Genomic DNA, 20,518 nt, shown 5'->3' on the forward strand with positions numbered 1-20,518 from the left:
ATCACATTAACGTGTTGGTTTACATAATGAATGACTGAACCAATCAGTGTTTAGCAGATGCACTTTTACCCAGAATCCTTTGCGATCTGTCTGTGTTTGTTACAAAACCTCAGAATTAGTGCATTATTCAACATTAAAAGATATATGTTATATTTTACCTTTGTACAAATGACAGAATTGACATTAATGGAGTTATTGTATCGGTATAATGTTATTTATAAATCAAAACCATAAGTCAGCATGACTTTATTTTTCAAGACCTCCACCTGAAAGTGTTGTGATTGACAGAGAGCTGGGCTTTATGGCTGCTCTCAGAGTGTCTCTCTACTGGAAGCTGTGTAGTAAACAAGAGCTTCCAGCAGGGATAGAATGTTCAAAGACAAAAGTGTGGCTTCATTGTTTGGCTCTGTTGTCATTTTTAATTCTAGTAGAAGCTATTGTGGCATTAAAACTCAAATTCAGTTTGTTAGTAATTGCAAATGTACCTGAGACAATATTGGAATTAATATGTTATTGGTTTTCTGATACATTTTTGGGTGGTTTATCGTTTTATCTTTATCAAAGATAACTTTGCAGTTATGAGTATCTGTTATCGAAGTAATTTTTTTGGTTATCTGTGCCAACCACCGGGATCAAATACTTATTTCATGCAATAAAATGCAGATTAATTATTTTAAAATCATACAATGTGATTTTCAGGATTTTATTTATTTTTTTTTTTTAGATTCTGTCTCTCACATTGATGTGTACCTATGATAAAAATTACAGACCTCTCCATTATGTGTATGTGGGAAAACCTGCAAAACTGACAGTGGATCAAATACTTATTTCCCCCCTGTACCTTATACTCAGGAGTGGCTTCTGTCTGGCCACTCTACAATACAGGCCTGATTGGTGGATTGCTGCAGAAATGGTTGTCCTTCTGGAAAGTTCTCCTCTCTCCCCCAATCACTCAGTTTAGAGGAGCGGCCAGCTCTCGGAAGAGTCCTGCTGGATCCGAACTTCTTCCATTTGAGGTTGATGGAGACCGCTGTGCTCCTTGTGACTTTCAAAACAGCAGAAGTATTTCTCTACCCTTCCCCAGATTTCTGCATCCAGACAATCCTGTCTTGGAGGTCTACAGACCAACAGAACAACATCCATTTTAAGTTGTCTAAAATTGGAATGCATTATGTAGCAGTCAATGTTGATATTGTGCTGGCTACCACAAATAAATTGTTGAAGTGTGAGCTCATTAAAACAAATGGTGTTGCAACCTGAAACCCATGGTTGCAACACCCTTTGACTTCATGCTTGGTTTGTGCTCTGAAATGCACTGTCAGCTGTGGGACCTAAAATGTAGACAGGTGTGTGCCTTTCCATATCATTTCCAATCAACTGATTTTACCCCAGGTGAACTCCAATTACACTGTAGAAACATATCAAGGATGATCAGTTAAAACAGGATGCACTTGAGTTTAATTTTGAGCTTCATGGCAATGCCTGTGAATACATGTGATTTCTTCATTGTTTTTTTATTAAATTTGCAAAAATCTAAAATCATCATTATCATTAAAATCATTAATGATAATGATTAAAATCATTATCAAAATCATTATGGGGTACTGTGTGTATAATTTTGAGGAAAAAAAATCATACATTTTGGGTTCAGGCTGTAACATAACAAAATGTGTAAAAAAGTAAAAAGCTGTGAATACTTACCAGATGCACTGAATGATGCTTGCATTGAAAGAGAGAAATAGAAAGCAACCAGAATTGAAAGCCAGCTAAGTGCATCAGCTCATACATGCTTAAAATATTTGTGTTGACTGAGGCAACAGAATTAAAAGACGATATTGAAGAGCTGCACCAAAGTCTGAGGACACCAACCAAAAATGCTTCAAAATGTTATAATGTTCAAGAATCAGATGTCAAGAGAAACATGAAAGGTGACAAAAATGTATCAGGATAAAAACTGGGAGAGATAGGCTTTCAATCTCTGCGGTTGGTGTTGAGAGGTTTCATTTTGTGAGAAAATGTGCACTCTTCTGAACAACTTCATTTCATGAAGATACAGCAACCAGAGGAAAAAAGAACAGGTCTGTAAGAACCTTAGATCCTGCTATGATTGTGAATGAATCTGTGTTTGAGCCATAACAGTATATATACACACACCCCCAGCACAAACAGCATAGAGGAGGTAATTTCACACATTGCGTTTGATTGCCTTGCTTTGTGGCATGAGTCACCTGCGAAGAACTGTGCTGTGAATCGATTAAAATGAAACAGCAATCACATTAGGCAGCTTTTTAAAAATGTATGATTTCTATGTTTGAGTCAGACTTATATTGGGCTGCAAAGACGTTACTGGCCCTACTCAGCCTTCCCCATCATGTAGTGGGGCACTTGTAATTCTCAGCTTATTTTTTAGTAAAGCTTTAAAATTTAAAGCTGGACACTTTTTATTTGAAAGGAACACTTTCACCAAATCAGATCAGCAAATTTGACATTTTATAGCGAATCCAATTATTGCTGAAACTATGAAGAGTATTGAAGATGTTGAACCAGTTAGATTGAGCTGGTAGCGCCTTAAGACAAGGAGCCTGAATCATTACATGTCGTTAGCTGTATAACATGCAGCTGTAATTGTGTTTACGCTTCCAAAACACAGACTGCAAAAGCACCCTCATAATCAAATGTGTTTTTCTCTGGTGTGCCTAGTAAAACCCTTCCAGCAGCAAACTGTGGCCTTGCCTGTGGAGGTGTAACCAACACTTCAACAAATAATATTATTGTGATCCAGACTGTGTGATGGACAAATTGACAGATCTTCATTTCCAGTCTCGCTGTATGAGTTGATGTGCTATTACTGCCGTATGCAGCAATGTGTTAGCCAAGGTTGCAGTCTGTGTCAGGCAAACATCCTCAGCAAATCTATGCTCGACAAAACACGACATGTATTTGTGTGGTCTGTTTCATACACAGAGAGAGTCTAAGTGGTTTATGGAAAAAAAGCATTAAAGAGCAGCAGAACAGAGACAACAATAAGACCAAAACAAGATAATAATAAAAATCACCATCATCAAAAATAAAAAGCACTTAGCGAGTACAAAGTTCTGTCTGGTTCAACAGTCCTCTTCTTTTGTCTCTGGTGATTGTGAGAGGGTCAATCACTTACATTTAGTTTGACCAGTTTTCACACTCAGTTACAGGAACTTTCAATACTGCTGTTTTCTCAGTGCCAGTTATCGACTATTGAATAGCGACTGACTGACATACATGATCAGGATCCAAAGATTCAGCATAAAAAATCAGAGGTCAAAATCAAGGAATATAGCAGAATTTATAGCTTGATCGATTTGAAAGCAGGCATGATCAGAGATTAAGGGCAGTTTAAGGATTAAGGTTTCCAAATTTCAACCTCAAGATCAAGGTGAAAAGAAGAATCCATTGTTTAATCAGACTTAATGAGTCAGAATCATAGAGCAAAGGCATAATCAGGATTAAAGGAGTAAAGATTAAAGAACAAATCTCAAATATTATCTTGATCTTGATCCTGATCCATACCAAAATTTAATCTCTTAGACCACAGCGTACTTGTGGTTGTGAATGGTTGTGTACTTTGCTGTTGTGAATGCCACAAGTGCACTTCCCAGTGGGAGGTCCCAGCAGGGGCATTGGCCTGCTGTCAGTTTGGCCTTTCGGGTGTTCGATATTGCATGCTCATTGGATCCGATGAGCATGCCCTCTCCTTGAATGGCTGCTCTTTGATACCTGTGGTTGCTTATCATTTCCTGGTATCACAAGAAATTGAACCTTTCACTTTGCTAGTCTGCTCCCACTGTAGAGGGAGTGGTCTTTCCTCTGTGGCAGTGCCATGGAGGCAAACATTTTATTACCAGAGTGGCAGCACTTACAGATTTGGGGTGATGCGGCACAAGATATTGCCTACCTCATTACATCTACTATACTGTGCACATAGATTTATAGCTTTTCCACTACAAACTGATGTACATTCATGAATCTCATGTTCACTCACTAGACTCTGTAACTCCTGGAAAAGTTCATCTTCCTTTTATTGAAGTTATTTATTTCATAATTGCTGTGTGTGTTCCGCATCATCTTTGGTGGTGACTGTATTGTTGTTTTAGACATTGTTTTGTCATTGTTTTTCACCATCACTGTTATTGTTTTTAATATCCATATGTCGTGGACATGAACAAGCAAAGCTCGTCAGCATCTCACCATGTCATTTAGGTCCTTCAGACTTTATTTTGAGTAAATGCTTAAGGGGAGCATTAGCATAGCAAAAAGCTTCTGGGGGCTCCGCCACGCCACACCCCCTGCATTTTTCTTTATTTGCCTTTCACATGCCTGGAAAAGCTCCTCACCATCTAACCAACTCCAACAGAATCATGTGGTCTGATGTGTGAAAGGCAGCTTTGAGGTTTAATAACACTGTTCATCCAGGTACACATCATTCAGAGCCTTAATGAGAGTTGTCATTGTGCTGTGAGCAGGACAAAAGCCAAATTGAAAGTTGTGAAACTAGCCACTTCCTTTTAAAGGTCTGCTTGTTTGCTACTAGGAAGTTTTTAAAAATTGTAATTGCTCTAAAAAATAAGCCTTGACATGGTACCATGGTTTTTTAATTACACAAGTGCCTTGGTTACTCTTTCTTTGCTACTTGTGGCTTGAGAAGTGCTGTTTGAAAGGAAATTGGAAAATGCCTGACAAAATCTTGAGTATATACACTAAGACTTATGCAAGTCAGCTGACAACACTTTTTGAAAAGACTTTCATTAGACAGTTAAGGCAGCAGTTGAATATGCTGCAGTTTCTTCAAGGCCTTTGCAATCAATAGCATCAAACTTTGTTATATTTAGCAGTAACTGCACTCCTATACCACAACCCATTATAATGCACTGTCAGTCTGTGACATTCAAAATGTCAATACAGAAGTGTTGATATTGATTATGGATCACGTTAATAAGAGTAGCACATAGTATGGAGTAAAGTTGTATGTCTGACACTGCTCAAGTTATTAGTACTTATCTTTCAACTTCTTGAATACAAAATGATTTTGTTCTGCAATAACCTCTGACCCTGGCCAAATAATGTTTATGACTAAACACAATAATAATAATAATAATAATAATAATAACTATTATTATTATTATTATTATTATTATTATTATTATTATTGTTATTATTATTATTCAACTTATAAAATTTTGCCACCAATTTTTTTTAAATGTCTGCAGCAGTGGAACTCCTTCTAAATTCAACCAGAGAACATTTTCTCATATCTTACAACATGTATGATGTGTGACAGATATCCATAATGCCAATCACACATTATTTAGGGTCCAATCTCACCAGGCTATGACACACTGTGGATGGAAATTGAGAGGGAAATTGTTTGATTTCATGCGACGTTCGCTGGGTGGCGGTCTTCCTACACTTCCTTCCCTTCACTCCGAGGGTGTCACCAGCCTCATGCCTACATTTTCAACTTTTCAAAGTTGGCAAGGCGACAAGGCTACCATAGCCACCACTGCTGTCATGCGACCCTTTAAATGTACTCCCTGTGACTTCGAACATGAGAGATTCATGAGAGAACTGTGGGGGGTGGTGTGGTAGTGGGGGAGGGGAAGTTTGGGCTCCACACAAGAGCTGCCAGGAAGCACGCCAGAATAGCAGAGATGATCAGAGAGGAACAGCTAGCCTGGCCACAGTCTGAAGGGGTGGAGCACATCGCTTTGTGTCACTTTTCGTCTTTTTGTTATCTGGAGCGCTCTCTCTCTCTCTCTCTTGCTCTCACTCTCTCTGTCCCCCTCCCTCTCTCTCTGAGAACAGCAGTGGGAGTTCTCAGAGAGAGGGATGCACAAACAGGGAGGAAATATGACCACATTCTTCTTTAAATGAGACACACTGCTCTGTTCCAGCTCCAACAGCACACATATTGTCTTAAACTGGGAAAATCTTTATGTTAAATGCTGTGCTGTGGAAATGTTTTAGCTGTGATGTCCATCAGAGCTAAATCACAGGTGGTTGTATTTGGTCTAAATCAATGTGTAGATCCACCTCAGATCTGCTGTGGAGAGCTTGAGTAAAAAAAACAAAAAAACAAGGGAACAGCCAAAGGGTCTTACAATGGTATTGACAAAAACATCAAATCAAATCAGGGGATGCTTGAAATGCTGCTGTACATCACTGCATCATGAAGAAAAGGCTGGTCCAGTGTGTGAACTGTTGCTGTGCATGGATCTCAGAGCCAAGCCAGTGGATCTTATACATGTGGGTTAGAGTACATTCAGAAAGTGTCACCTTCTGAATGCTTCACTTTTTCCACATTTTATGTTACAGTCTTTTTCCAAAATGGAGTAAGTTCATTCAAAACACCTCCGTGTTGATAACCATTTGTATGATTCAGGCGGTTTTCGATGGAGTATCGAGTGTCGAGTGAGTATCATAGAGATTGTTTAACAGCTGGGCATGTTCAAACTTGTCCTGTAATGCTTCCAACGGAGGTGTTTTGCTGTGGCGCCGCGCGATGAGCGGCTGGGTGGGCGACGCGCAAATCCGTCCGCACGTCTTTCATTACAAAATCTCCTTTAACAGTGGAATATCCGGATAAACTGCTGATCCCGACCTCTTCTGAAGCTTCTCTGTTCTCTCACAAAGTCCTGGGTCAACAGAGGCTTAAATTTGGAAGTTTTCAGCTTGAAACAGGCTGACGACAGTGGCTTGGGGCGCGGCGCGCCGTCTGGCCCCGTGGGCTGTCCTTAAAGCGATAGTAACACTCCTTAATCTCTCATCAGCCATTAAAATTTTCACCGAAAACTGTCTGAATTTCTCGAATGGTGTCCACTTGGATGTGCCTTACAGTTTCTGAAAAGATTTTGATCAAGCAAAGCGGCAGTCTCTCAGGAAGAAGACAGACAAAGGAATTCCGACGAGGGGGGTGGACCAGTGTTCACTCAAAGCCTGCCCACAGGCGAATGACGCAACCGACAGGCGTGAAAAAACTCACGCATGCACACGAGGGTTCAAGCTTGTCTGACCCAATCAATCCATATAGTTTTTGAAAAAATAAAAGGTCGGTTTCTTTTCTAATAGACCTCATATATATATATATATATATATATATATATATATATATATATATATATATCTATATATATATAATATATATATATATATATTATATATATATTATACCAACAAAAATATAAACGCAACACTTTTGTTTTTGCTCCCATTTTGTATGAGATGAACTCAAGATCTAAAACTTTTTCCACATACACAATATCACCATTTCCCTCAAATATTGTTCACAAACCAGTCTAAATCTGTGATAGTGAGCACTTCTCCTTTGCTGAGATAATCCATCCCACCTCACAGGTGTGCCATACCAAGATGCTGATTAGACACCATGATTAGTGCACAGGTGTGCCTTAGACTGTCCACAATAAAAGGCCACTCTGAAAGGTGCAGTTTTATCACACAGCACAATGCCATAGATGTCACAAGATTTGAGGGAGCGTGCAATTGGCATGCTGACAGCAGGAATGTCAACCAGAGCTGTTGCTCGTGTATTGAATGTTCATTTCTCTACCATAAGCCGTCTCCAAAGGCGTTTCAGAGAATTGGCAGTACATCCAACCAGCCTCACAACCGCAGACCACGTGTAACCACACCAGCCCAGGACCTCCACATCCAGCATGTTCACCTCCAAGATCGTCTGAGACCAGCCACTCGGACAGCTGCTGAAACAGTCGGTTTGCATAACCAAAGAATTTCTGCACAAACTGTCAGAAACTGTCTCAGGGAAGCTCATCTGCATGCTCGTCGTCCTCATCGGGGTCTCGACCTGACTCCAGTTCATCGCCATAACCGACTTGAGTGGGTAAATGCTCACATTCACTGGCGTTTGGCATGTTGGAGAGGTGTTCTCTTCACAGATGATGCCAAGGAGATGTGTTGCACTGCATGAGGCAAATGGTGGTCACACCAGATACTGACTGGTATCCCCCCTCAATAAAACAAAACTGCACCTTTCAGAGTGGCCTTTTATTGTGGACAGTCTAAGGCACACCTGTGCACTAATCATGGTGTCTAATCAGCATCTTGATATGGCATACCTGTGAGGTGGGATGGATTATCTCAGCAAAGGAGAAGTGCTCACTATCACAGATTTAGACTGGTTTGTGAACAATATTTGAGGGAAATGGTGATATTGTGTATGTTGGAAACAGTTTTAGATCTTTGAGTTCATCTCATACAAATAGGAGCAAAACCAAAAGTGTTGCATTTATATTTTTGTTGAGTATATATATATGGGCAGTTTTGCCCATTCGTCTTTGCAGCACCTTTCAAGTTCCATCATGTTGGATGGGGATGTTCAGTGCACAACCATTTTCAAATCTCTCCAGAGATGTTCAATCGGATTCAGATCTTGGCTGTGGCTGGGCCACTCAAGGACATTCAGAGAGATGTCCTGAAGCCACTCTTTTGATATCTTGGATGTGTGCTTAGGATCATTGTCCAGTTGAAAGATGAACTGTAGCACCCGTCTGAGGTCAAAAGCTGCATTCATCTTTCCCTCAATCCTGATTATTCTTCCAGTTCCCGCAGCTGAAAAACATCTACACAGCATGATGTTGCATGCTTCACTAGAGGGATGGTGCCTGGTTTCCTCCAAAACATGGCGCATGGCCAGTCCAGTCTCACTTTTTTTTTTTCGTGCTTCCATCACAAAATGAGTCAAATTTTCGTGACAGGTTTTTTTTTTTATTAACTCACGATTACGAACCCTACTCCTACCCTCAACCCTAACCTTAACCATAACCTAACTCTACTCCTTCCCCCCAACACTAATCATAACCACCCCCGATTCACTTTTAATTTCGTGTATCCATCACAGAATGTATTAGAATGAATCTATGCTGCCATGACAAAAATTAGGCGGCTTTTCATCACAATATCACAAACCAATAGATTAATGTATATTTCGTGCTGCTGAATCACGTGAGAGTGGGTTGTGCATGGCTTACTTGCCAAAGGGTTCAATTTTTGTCTCATCATACCAGAGAATTTTGTTTTTCATGGTCTGGGAGTCCTTCAGGTACGTTTTTGGCAAACTCCAGGTGGATTGCCATGTGCCTTTTACCATACAGGCCTTGGTGGATTGCTCCAGAGATGGTTGTCCTTCTCCACAGAAAAATGGTGGAGTTCTGACAGAGTAACCATTGAGTTCTTGGTCACTTCCCTGACCAAGGTCCTTCTCCCCCATTCACTCAGTTAAGATGTATGGCCAGCTCTAGGAAGACTCCTGGTTGATCCCAACTTCTTCCATTTAGGATGATGGAGGCTAGTGTGTTCATTGGGACCTTCAATGCAGCAGAAATGTTTCTGTACCCTTCCCCAGATTTGTGCCTCAAGACAATCCTGTCTCCAAGGTCTATAGACAATTGCTTTGACTTCATGCTTGGTTTGTGCTCTGACATGCACTGTCAACTGTGGGACCTTATAAGAAGACAGATATGCACCTTTCAAATCATGTCCAATCAACTAAATTTACCACAGGTGGGCTCCAATTAAGCTGTAGAAACATCTTAAGGATGATCAGTGGAAACAGGATGCACCTGAGCTCAATTTTGAAGTTCATGGCAAAGGCTCACTCACTCACTCATCTTCAACCGCTTACTCCAATTAAGTGTCACGGGGCACTGGAGCCCTATCCCAGCAATCATGGGGCGTGAGGCGGGGTACACCCTGGATAGGATGCCAGTCTGTCGCAAGGCCACATATACACAAACACATACACAACCCACATGCACACCTATTTAAAGTTCCCAATCCACCTAATCTACATGTTTTTGGATGTGGGAGGAAACCAGTGCATTTCTATGCTTATAAAACCTAGCAACTACAAGTAATCCTGCAGTCTGAGAGCGAAGCGCTCTATTGGGGTGATATGGTACTATGAGCTCCCTAAGATAAGATGGGACCTGATTATTCAAAACCTTATAAGTAAGAAGAAGAATTTTAAATTATATTCTGGAATTAATAGGGAAGCCAATGACAGAGAAGCCAATATGGGTTAAATATGCTCTCTCCTTCTAGTCCCTGTTAGTAGTCTAGCTGCAGCATTTTGAATTAACTGAAGGCTTTTCAGGGAACTTTTAGGACAACCTGATAATAATGAATTACAATAGTCCAGCCTAGAAGAAATAAATGCATGAATTAGCTTTTCAGCATCACTCTGAGACAAGACCTTTCTACTTTAGAGATATTGCGCAAATGCAAAAAAAAAGGTCCTACATATTTGTTTAATATGCACATTGAATGACATATCCTGATCAAAAATCACTCCAAGATTTCTCACAGTATTACTGGAGGTCAGGGTAATGCCATCCAGAGTAAGTATCTGGTTAGACACCATGTTACCACAGGCTTTTAAGGTGGCAGTAATTAAACCATTACTTAAAAAGCCATCACTTGACCCAGCTATCTTAGCTAATTATAGGCCAATCTCCAACCTTCCTTTTCTCTCAAAAATTCTTGAAAGGGTAGTTGTAAAACAGCTAACTGATCATCTGCAGAGGAATGGTCTATTTGAAGAGTTTCAGTCAGGTTTTAGAATTCATCATAGTACAGAAGCAGCATTAGTGAAGGTTACAAATGATCTTCTTATCCATGAAGCCAGAGGACACACACCAATTAGCTAAACTGCAGGATTGTCTTACAGACATAAAGACATGGATGACCTCTAATTTCCTGCTTTTAAACTCAGATAAAACTGAAGTTATTGTACTTGGCCCCACAAATCTTAGAACATGGTGTCTAACCAGATCCTTACTGTGGATGGCATTACCCTGACCTCTAGTAATACTGTGAGAAATCTTGGAGTCATTTTTGATCAGGATATGTCATTCAAAGCGCATATTAAACAAATATGTAGGACTGCTTTTTTGCATTTACGCAATATCTCTAAAATCAGAAAGGTCTTGTCTCAGAGTGATGCTGAAAAACTAATTCATGCATTTATTTCCTCTAGGCTGGACTATTGTAATTCATTATTATCAGGTTGTCCTAAAAGTTCCCTAAAAAGCCTTCAGTTAATTCAAAATGCTGCAGCTAGAGTACTGACGGGGACTAGAAGGAGAGAGCATATCTCACCCATATTGGCCTCTCTTCATTGGCTTCCTGTTAATTCTAGAATAGAATTTAAAATTCTTCTTCTTACTTATAAGGTTTTGAATAATCAGGTCCCATCTTATCTTAGGGACCTCGTAGTACCATATCACCCCAATAGAGCGCTTCGCTCTCAGACTGCAGGCTTACTTGTAGTTCCTAGGGTTTGTAAGAGTAGAATGGGAGGCAGAGCCTTCAGCTTTCAGGCTCCTCTCCTGTGGAACCAGCTCCCAATTCAGATCAGGGAGACAGACACCCTCTCTACTTTTAAGATTAGGCTTAAAACTTTCCTTTTGCTAAAGCTTATAGTTAGGGCTGGATCAGGTGACCCTGAACCATCCCTTAGTTATGCTGCTATAGACGTAGACTGCTGGGGGGTTCCCATGATGCACTGTTTCTTTCTCTTTTTGCTCTGTATGCACCACTCTGCATTTAATCATTAGTGATCGATCTCTGCTCCCCTCCACAGCATGTCTTTTTCCTGGTTCTCTCCCTCAGCCCCAACCAGTCCCAGCAGAAGACTGCCCCTCCCTGAGCCTGGTTCTGCTGGAGGTTTCTTCCTGTTAAAAGGGAGTTTTTCCTTCCCACTGTAGCCAAGTGCTTGCTCACAGGGGGTCGTTTTGACCGTTGGGGTTTTACATAATTATTGTATGGCCTTGCCTTACAATATAAAGCGCCTTGGGGCAACTGTTTGTTGTGATTTGGCGCTATATAAAAAAATTGATTGATTGATTGATTACTATGATTTGTGGGGTCAAGTACAATAACTTCAGTTTTATCTGAATTTAAAAGCAGGAAATTAGAGGTCATCCATGTCTTTATGTCTGAAAGACATTCCTGCAGTTTAACTAATTAGTGTTTGTCCTTTGGCTTCATGGAGAGATAAAGTTGGGTATCATCTGCTTATCAATGAAAATTTAAGCAATGCTTTCTAATATTACTGCCTAAGGGAAGCATGTATAAAGTGAATAAAATCAGTCCTAGCACAGAACCTTGTGGAACTCCATAATTAACCTTAGTCCGTGAAGAATACTCCCCATTTACATGAACAAATTGTAATCTATTAGATAAATATGATTCAAACCACCGCAGCGGAATGCCTTTAATACCTATGGCATGCTCTAATCTCTGTAATAAAATTTTATGGTCAACAGTATCAAAAGCTGCACTGAGTTCTAACAGGACGAGCACAGAGATGAGTCCACTGTCTGAGGCCATAAGAAGATCATTTGTAACCTTCACTAATGATGTTTCTGTATTATGATGAATTCTGAAACCTGACTGAAACTCTTCAAATAGACCATTCCTCTGCAGATGATCAGTTAGCTGTTTTACAACTACCCTTTCAAGAATTTTTGAGAGAACAGGAAGGTTGGAGATTGGCCTATAATTAGCTAAGATAGCTGAGTCAAGTGATGGCTTTTTAAGTAATGGTTTAATTACTGCCACCTTAAAAGCCTGTGGTACATAGTCAACTAATAAAGATAGATTGATCATATTTAAGATCGAAGCATTAATTAACGGTAGGGCTTCCTTGAGCAGCCTGGTAGGAATGAGGTCTAATAGACATGTTGATGGTTTGGAGGAAGTGACTAATGAAAGTAACTCAGACAGAACAATCAGAGAGAAAAAGTCTAACCAAATACCAGCATTACTGAAAGCAGTCGAACATAAAGATATGTCTTTGGAATGGTTATGAATATTTTTTTCTCTAATAGTTAAAATTTTATTTGCAAAGAAAGTCATGAAGTCATTACTAGTTAAAGTTAAGGGAATACTCAGCTCAAAAGAGCTCTGACTCTTTGTCAGCCTGGCTAATGTGCTGAAAAGAAACCTGGGGTTGTTCTTATTTTCTTCAGTTAGTGATGAATAGTAAGATGTCCTAGCTTTACGGAGGGCTTTTTTTATAGAGCAACAGACTCTTTTTCCAGGCTAAATGAAGATCTTATAAATTAGTGAGATGCCATTTCCTCTCCAGCTTACGGGTTATCTGCTTTAAGCTGCGAGTTTGTGGGTTATACCACAGAGTCAGGCACTTCTGATTTAAGGCTCTCTTTTTCAGAGGAGCTACAGCATCCAACGTTGTGCTCAATGAGGATGTAAAGCTATTGACGAGATAATCTGTCTCACTCACAGAGTTTAGGTAGCTATTCTGCACTGTGTTGGTATATGGCATTGAAGAACATAACAAAGAAGGAATCATATCCTTAAACCTAGTTACAGCGCTTTCAGAAAGAATTGTACTGTAATGAAACTTATTCCACACTGCTGTGTAGTCCATTAAAGTAAATGTAAATGTTATTAAGAAATGATCAGACAAAAAGGGGTTTTCGGCGAATACTGTTAAGTCTTCAATTTCTATGCCATATGTCAGAACAAGATCTAAAGTGTGGCTAAGGTGGTGGGTGGGCTCATTTACATTTTGAGCGAAGCCAACTGAGTCTAATAATAGATTAAATGCAGTGTTGAGGCTGTCATTCTCAGCATCTATGTGGATGTTAAAATCACCCACTATAATTATCTTATCTGAGCTAAGCACTAAGTCAGACAAAAGGTCTGAAAAATCACAAAGAAACTCACAGTAATGTCCAGGTGGACGATAGATAATAACAAATAAAACTGGTTTTTGGGACTTCCAATTTTGATGGACAAGACTAAGAGTCAAGCTTTCAAATGAATTAAAGCTCTGTCTGGGTTTTTGATTAATTAATAAGCTGGAATGGAAGATTGCTGCTAATCCTCCACCTCGGCCCATGCTACAAGCATTCTGGCAGTTAGTGTGACTTGGGGGTGTTGATTCATTTAAACTAACATATTCATCCTGCTGTAACCAGGTTTCTGTAAGGCAGAATAAATCAATATGTTGATCAATTATTATATCATTTACTAACAGGGACTTAGAAGAGAGAGACCTAATGTTTAATAGACCACATTTAACTGTTTTAGTCTGTGGTGCAGTTGAAGGTGCTATATTATTTTTTCTTTTTGAATTTTTATGCTTAAATAGATTTTTGTTGGTTATTGGTGGTCTGGGAGCAGGCACCGTCTCTACGGGGATGGGGTAATGAGGGGATGGCAGGGGGAGAGAAGCTGCAGAGAGGTGTGTAAGACTACAACTCTGCTTCCTGGTCACAACCCTGGATAGTCACGGTTAGGAGGATTTAAGAAAATTATATATATACATATATATATATATATATATATATATATATATATATATATATATATATATATATATATATATATATATATTAGACATGGAAGATAGGACACCAGATCCAGCAGGGACATCATTCTGAAAGTCGGTGACTGTGCTGTAGGTTTTATTATTATTATTTTTTAGTTATTATTATTTATTTATTCATTTTGCCATTAATGGGAACAGTGGGGGATTTCCATAGTCTATTTACATGGGTAATTGTATAATTTTAAGAACTGAACACTTTGTGCAAACGTGTCATTTGTCTTCAGCTGTGGGTGGCCACTTCAGTGAGATACCAACAGTCACTGTCGCTCCTTTGCATGTCTGGTCGCTAACATTCTAACAATGTTAATATTGCCTCCCTGTGTCTTTTGCGCCCCCTTCACATTTCCAACAGCTCTCAAACAGTTGTGCCCACTGAGAAAGGGCTCAGTAAAAAACATTCAGACATAGAAAGTAAATTGTTTTGCATCTCTCCTTCCAGATCCATTTGAGGCCTTCATCATTTTCTCTATCCGGCATGAGATAAGACGAATAGACCTTCACAAACGGGATTACAACCTGCTGGTACCTGGCCTGAGGAACACCATAGCACTGGACTTTCACTTTAATCGCAGCCTACTTTACTGGACAGATGTGGTGGAGGATAAGATCTACAGGGGAAAGCTCTCTGAGACTGGCGGTACACATACACACAGACATAAGCACATGTTGTTATGTATCATTGATGCTGTCATGTACTGTCTGAAGATGGCTAGATGTCCATCAGTACTTGTAAAGAAAGCCTGAGTCTGTTAGCACTTGCGTTACCCAAAGGAATTTTTAATGGACCAGTCTTGATCAATAAAACCTGATTTAATATTCACAAATGCACCACAAAATGAATTTGATACACAAATTTAAATATCCTACACACTACACTGTGATATTGTGATGTGTGTAGATTACTTTCACAAGTAATGCAAGTTTTAGGGCCCCTTCACACATAGTGTGAATTATGTTGACGTCTGGTCGATCATGGTGAAACTGCACAAAACAGTTCGACGGGCAGGCATGCACAAACATGACCTCCTATCTGCGAGAGTTTGTGCATGTGCTGGTGTCTTTCGAGCAAGAACAGTGCGAGGTGTAGCACATGGCTCCGCTTATGTGGAAGAAATAAAAAAAATAAAACCAGCTGGTACCTGTGGGACCACATCGCACCGCTTATGTGGAATAATAAAAAAAAGAGAAAAACACACCACCCACTGGATGCGAAGCTGTGCCCTTTCAAAAGCTCTGATTGTCAGTCAGCGACTTTACCACTGAGCTACGGAGTTGTTCTTTAAAGGCTGCAGGAATCTGCCTCATATCAGGAACGACATGGACGTATTATTAAAAAAAAATACATCACACACCATATAAAAACACTGCATTTATCAAGTGAGCAATACAAATATGATCCGTTCTGTTTCTCTGTAAATGACCCATGGTCACAGACATACAGTCATGAAAAGACATAAATGAGAAGCAGTTTACTCATCTCATTCATGTCCATATCTGCTGGTGCATCTCCAACAGGCCGCACGCGCATGTCTTGTGGACAACGTGCCGCAGGACACTGCGTCATGTGGAACAGAGCTCACGTGGGAGACGTGACAGTGACATTGCTTGCTACGTGTTCTGATCTGACGGTCCATTTCAACCTGGGAGCAGCCTGTTCATGTGCGCGCGTGTGCATGCTCGCTCACTGCAGCACGTCGCCACAGTGATAAATGTTTTGATTTATGTCCACTTGATAACAGCAAACAGACACGCGCGTCACAGTGGGCAGTTGTTTGTCCATGTCCATCCAAACACAGTACGTGGTGCCCAGCTGGAATGTCCAGATCCACAGATTTCCACAGCTGCTTCAGTGGGAGGACACACCTCCTGTCATCTCAGCGCACATACCAAAGCCACACTCATGTGGGACTTAGACAAATTTCTCTGTGAGTACGAAGGTGATTGGCTGCAGTCTGTTGTCATGCCAAGAGTGCGACTGGCCACACATTTTCTAAGTGCCATGCGAGCAGTGTAGATGTTCATGCTTGTCACCTGGAATTTGGTTGACACCTGCCGCGAGAGGGTGCTGTGGGTTCACACAGTGCACACTTTGTCTTTCAGGTGCTTGTGTGCGCAAATAGTTGTAGCAACAGGTGTATGAGGCGTTGGAGGCAGGGATGACATTATACGGTTTGCACGCGATTCTTGCGTCATGTGCACTAAGTGTGCACTTCGTCCAAACTTCGCACTGTGTATGAAGGAGCCCTTAAGATGGACCTATTATGTAAATTGTATTTTTTCTTTCTGCTGAAATTCCAGTAATCTTAATATTGCTTCCGTGCCGTTTGCTCCCCCTGTCTATCTATCTATCTATCTATCTATCTATCTATCTATCTATCTATCTATCTATCTATCTATCTATCTATCTATCTATCTATCTATCTATCTATCTATCTATCTATCTATCTATCTATCTATCTATCTATCTATCTATCTATCTATCTATCTATCTATCTATCTATCTATCTATCATGTACAGTCCAATCAAACCTGTACATCTAATATTTTCTTATCAAATGGATTATGGTAGATTCACAACATCCAGTTCATTCAGAATTACATTTTTAATCAGATATTGCCATTTAAGTGCAACTTGAGGCATTTCTCTTTGGATTTACAACTTTTCCAATTATTAATGAATTATTATTATCCACATAAACATGGCCAGTGACAACAGCATTTTAGTTTCATGTCTGACACAGCTGGCCTAATGAAAATTTATTGGAAGTTATTCAATGCAGAAGTACATCTCTACAGCAGGCCTACTGTGTCCCTTCAAGAAATCATGCATTTCATTTTCTCCCTGGAGCGGTACTTTTGTCAGGGACAGTACATTTACTGATTACTCTTCACCTTCATGTTCCTCAGTGGAGTTGTAGACATCGTCTCTCAGCAGTACCTCTTTGTGCAACACATATAAAAGCATGGAATCAATTACTATAAGCTACTGGATAAAAAAAAAACATGCCTGTCAAAAACAGTGCTCATATCAGACTGTGTTCCTCAAGAGTTTTCTTCTCTTTTAGCACAAAATGTTTTCTGGAACTGTGTAAAGAGACCATGCCTAGGCAGCTCCCTGACGATGACAGCCATCGACTTGGACCGCTTGTTTTGCTGTTTCAGGGGTGACAGGGATCGAAGTGGTTGTGCAGCATGGGTTGGCTACTCCAGAGGGCCTGGCTGTAGACTGGATTACAGGGAAACTGTACTGGATTGACAGCAATCTAGACCAGATTGAAGTGGCGAAACTCAACGGAGACATGCGTACCACACTGATTGCCGGAGGCATGGAGCACCCACGGGCCATCGCTCTCGACCCAGGGCAAGGGTACGTTATGAACACAGCCTCAGATATAGCGCCTGCCAGTAGCTGTGCTATCCATCAGATGTTGAGATTATTGGAATAAAGTAAAATTACAGCCTCCTTGTATTTCTCACTTCTGCATCTGCTTTGATGTATGAAGATGTCTGCTGTGTTAAGGTCCATTAAGACCGCTGATATAGAATACATCAATAACAGTGCCGTGCACTCTATTTCAGTAATGGCAAGTGATGTAGCTAATACCCCTCTGCCCATTGCTTCAGGTTTATATGCTTTACTGCCCCATTCACTCTTGCTTAGTTACAATCATTTTCCCCAAAACATACCAAGCAAGAACTTGGGCTGAAAGCCAGCATTTTATCTTGTTCTTATTTTTGCACTATTCTCTTCATGGCTTAATTTTTAAAAAACATAGCAGTTTATGTAGTTGAGATATACTGAGAGAGCATTTTGAGATGGTGTTATGTCAGGCATTTTGCCTCATCTAGCAACTGTTCTTTTCATGACTCAGCATGTAACATCAAAACAAAGTAGAAAATTAAACCTGCTCACATTGTTGTAACAAATCAGAGCTCGATTTATTTTGACCAGTTTTTACATATTACTTCAACCTATCGTGCTATTTCACAGTATGTTAATTACAGTGATGCTGGTAACGCGTTACTCTAATCTGACCACTTTTTTTTAGTAACGAGTAATCTAACGCGTTAATCTTTCCAAATCAGTAATCAGATTAAAGTTACTTCTCCAAGTCACTGTGCGTTACTATTATTTTTGCATTATGGGTCGATAGCAGCATTAAACTTGGTCCGTGGGCAGGAGGTCGGGGTTCGACTGAACGACACACTTTAAGCGAGCTGTGAGCTTTTCATCCGCGGTTTTCTGCAACAGCTACGACTCGTCCTCACCTCTTAAAGCACAGTGACAACAGCACACCTGCACTGAGCTTTACAAAGACATTTTTATGCTTTTTTTTCTCAGAGCCACTCCATATCTGCTGCTAAAAACAGCTGATCCTCCGCGACGCGTCAACAACTAACACTATTTTCCACTCAAATGCACCTAAACTCTCTTTGTGATGACCACATGATGTGAAAATGCAATAAAACTTTCTTACCTGTAAATCTGGTCAGGTTTTGTGCATAAATAAATGTTATCCATTCTTTGTGCTCAAACGCCAAAGCAGGGGCGAATCAAGATGGAATGGGGGCGTGGGGGAGGGATGTGCCCCCTCACAACACCCCTAGATTAAAGGTCCAGTTTTGAAGCCTTTTTTTTACTACAACTACTAATACTACTTAAAATAATAATAATTTCGACAAGTAAAATGTTTAGAGAGAATTTAAATGTTAGAAAAATGTTAGAATGAATTTAATAGTTACATTTATGAACAATGTAGGTTAGGAATAGCAAGTTTTACTGTTACAGTGCTGTCAACAGTTAAATATGAGGTCAAGAAAGAGGTCTTTATTTTACTTTTTATAAAACAAGTATTTATTTTCATTGAAGTCAAGAAAGGGTGACTATAAAGTGAGTTTTGGCAAAACAGGTATCATTGTCATGTTGAGGTGGCAGAGGGTTGTTGTCGGCAGCTGGGGAAAGTAACTAAAAAGTAACTAGTAATCTAACTTAGTTGCTTTTCCAATTGAGTAATCAATAAAGTAACTAAGTTACTTTTTCAAGGAGTAATCAGTAATCAGTAATTGGATTACTTTTTCAAAGTAACTGTGGCAACACTGGTTAATTATGAAGTAAAACTAAATGTAAATTGAATAATACATACATATTTGAATCCCTCTACCCATATTAGAACAGAAAATTACTATTTTTTCTTCAAAAAAATGATTGCTTCAGATGTTTCTCATTTGGCATTTCAGCATTTCACACAGTACAGTCACACCCTACATACACATTTTGCCTGTCTATTTCATACACACACACACACACACACACACACACACACACACACACACACACACACACACACACACACACACACACACACACAATAGCTAGAAGTAATGTAAAATGGATTGGAGTAGAATAATTTCATATGGGGTCCAATCATGGAAGGAAACTTTAGTAATTTTGAGGAAGCTTCATGTACCAAATCTTATTTTCTTATATTTTATAAGGTAAAGGATAGACTGACAAATTCATAAAATATTTGTTTGCTCCAACATACAATTTCAAGTAGCACACAAAATAATACATACAATAAGATTCCATGTCATAGGATGAGAGTTAAAACATTATAATCTCCTGTTAGAATGCTGTTTTCTTGCAATCTTGTCATATTTCAACAAGAATATGCTTTCATTATAAATAAGCTATGTTCCAGTGAAATCACACAGATTATAGCCAATGGACAGAATCTTCACTTTTGTTGTGTAGTTGGACATCACCAGGCCAGAAATTTTCAAAAAGTACATGTTCAACCTGGTAAAGTAATGAGGGTTGTTGAAGTTTGGACAATTTCCAGTTTCAGGATCCTCTGCGGTTTGTAACTGTCACATTTTCAAAACAGGAAGAGTTTTCTTTTTAGGATACGAGTTCCATAAACATGTCTGATCTCATTCCACACTGTGTAGTCAGTCAGTTTTGGGTAGCGAAAACTTATGCATCACAGTGAAAGGAGTGTGGGAATATTTTAATTCTCATAAACAAAACAAATAAAAACATGCACATACTGTACTAGAGAAGAAGAAAGCCACCTAAGATTCAAGTAT

At 39.7% G+C, this 20,518-nt stretch overlaps 1 protein-coding gene across 1 annotated transcript in view; it reads left to right on the forward strand.

Annotated features, from left to right (window-relative positions):
- Positions 1 to 20,518, forward strand: part of lrp1bb (low density lipoprotein receptor-related protein 1Bb) — a 1,555,752-nt gene that overhangs the window by 821,224 nt on the left and 714,010 nt on the right. Inside the window, exons 24-25 of the mRNA XM_034186395.1 lie at positions 14,868 to 15,065; positions 17,591 to 17,795. Coding sequence (XP_034042286.1) covers positions 14,868 to 15,065; positions 17,591 to 17,795 — 403 coding nt within the window. The remainder of the gene's footprint in view (positions 1 to 14,867; positions 15,066 to 17,590; positions 17,796 to 20,518) is intronic.

Source organism: Thalassophryne amazonica, chromosome 14 (assembly GCF_902500255.1).
Source record: "Thalassophryne amazonica chromosome 14, fThaAma1.1, whole genome shotgun sequence".
Classification (NCBI taxonomy): Eukaryota; Metazoa; Chordata; class Actinopteri; order Batrachoidiformes; family Batrachoididae; genus Thalassophryne; species Thalassophryne amazonica.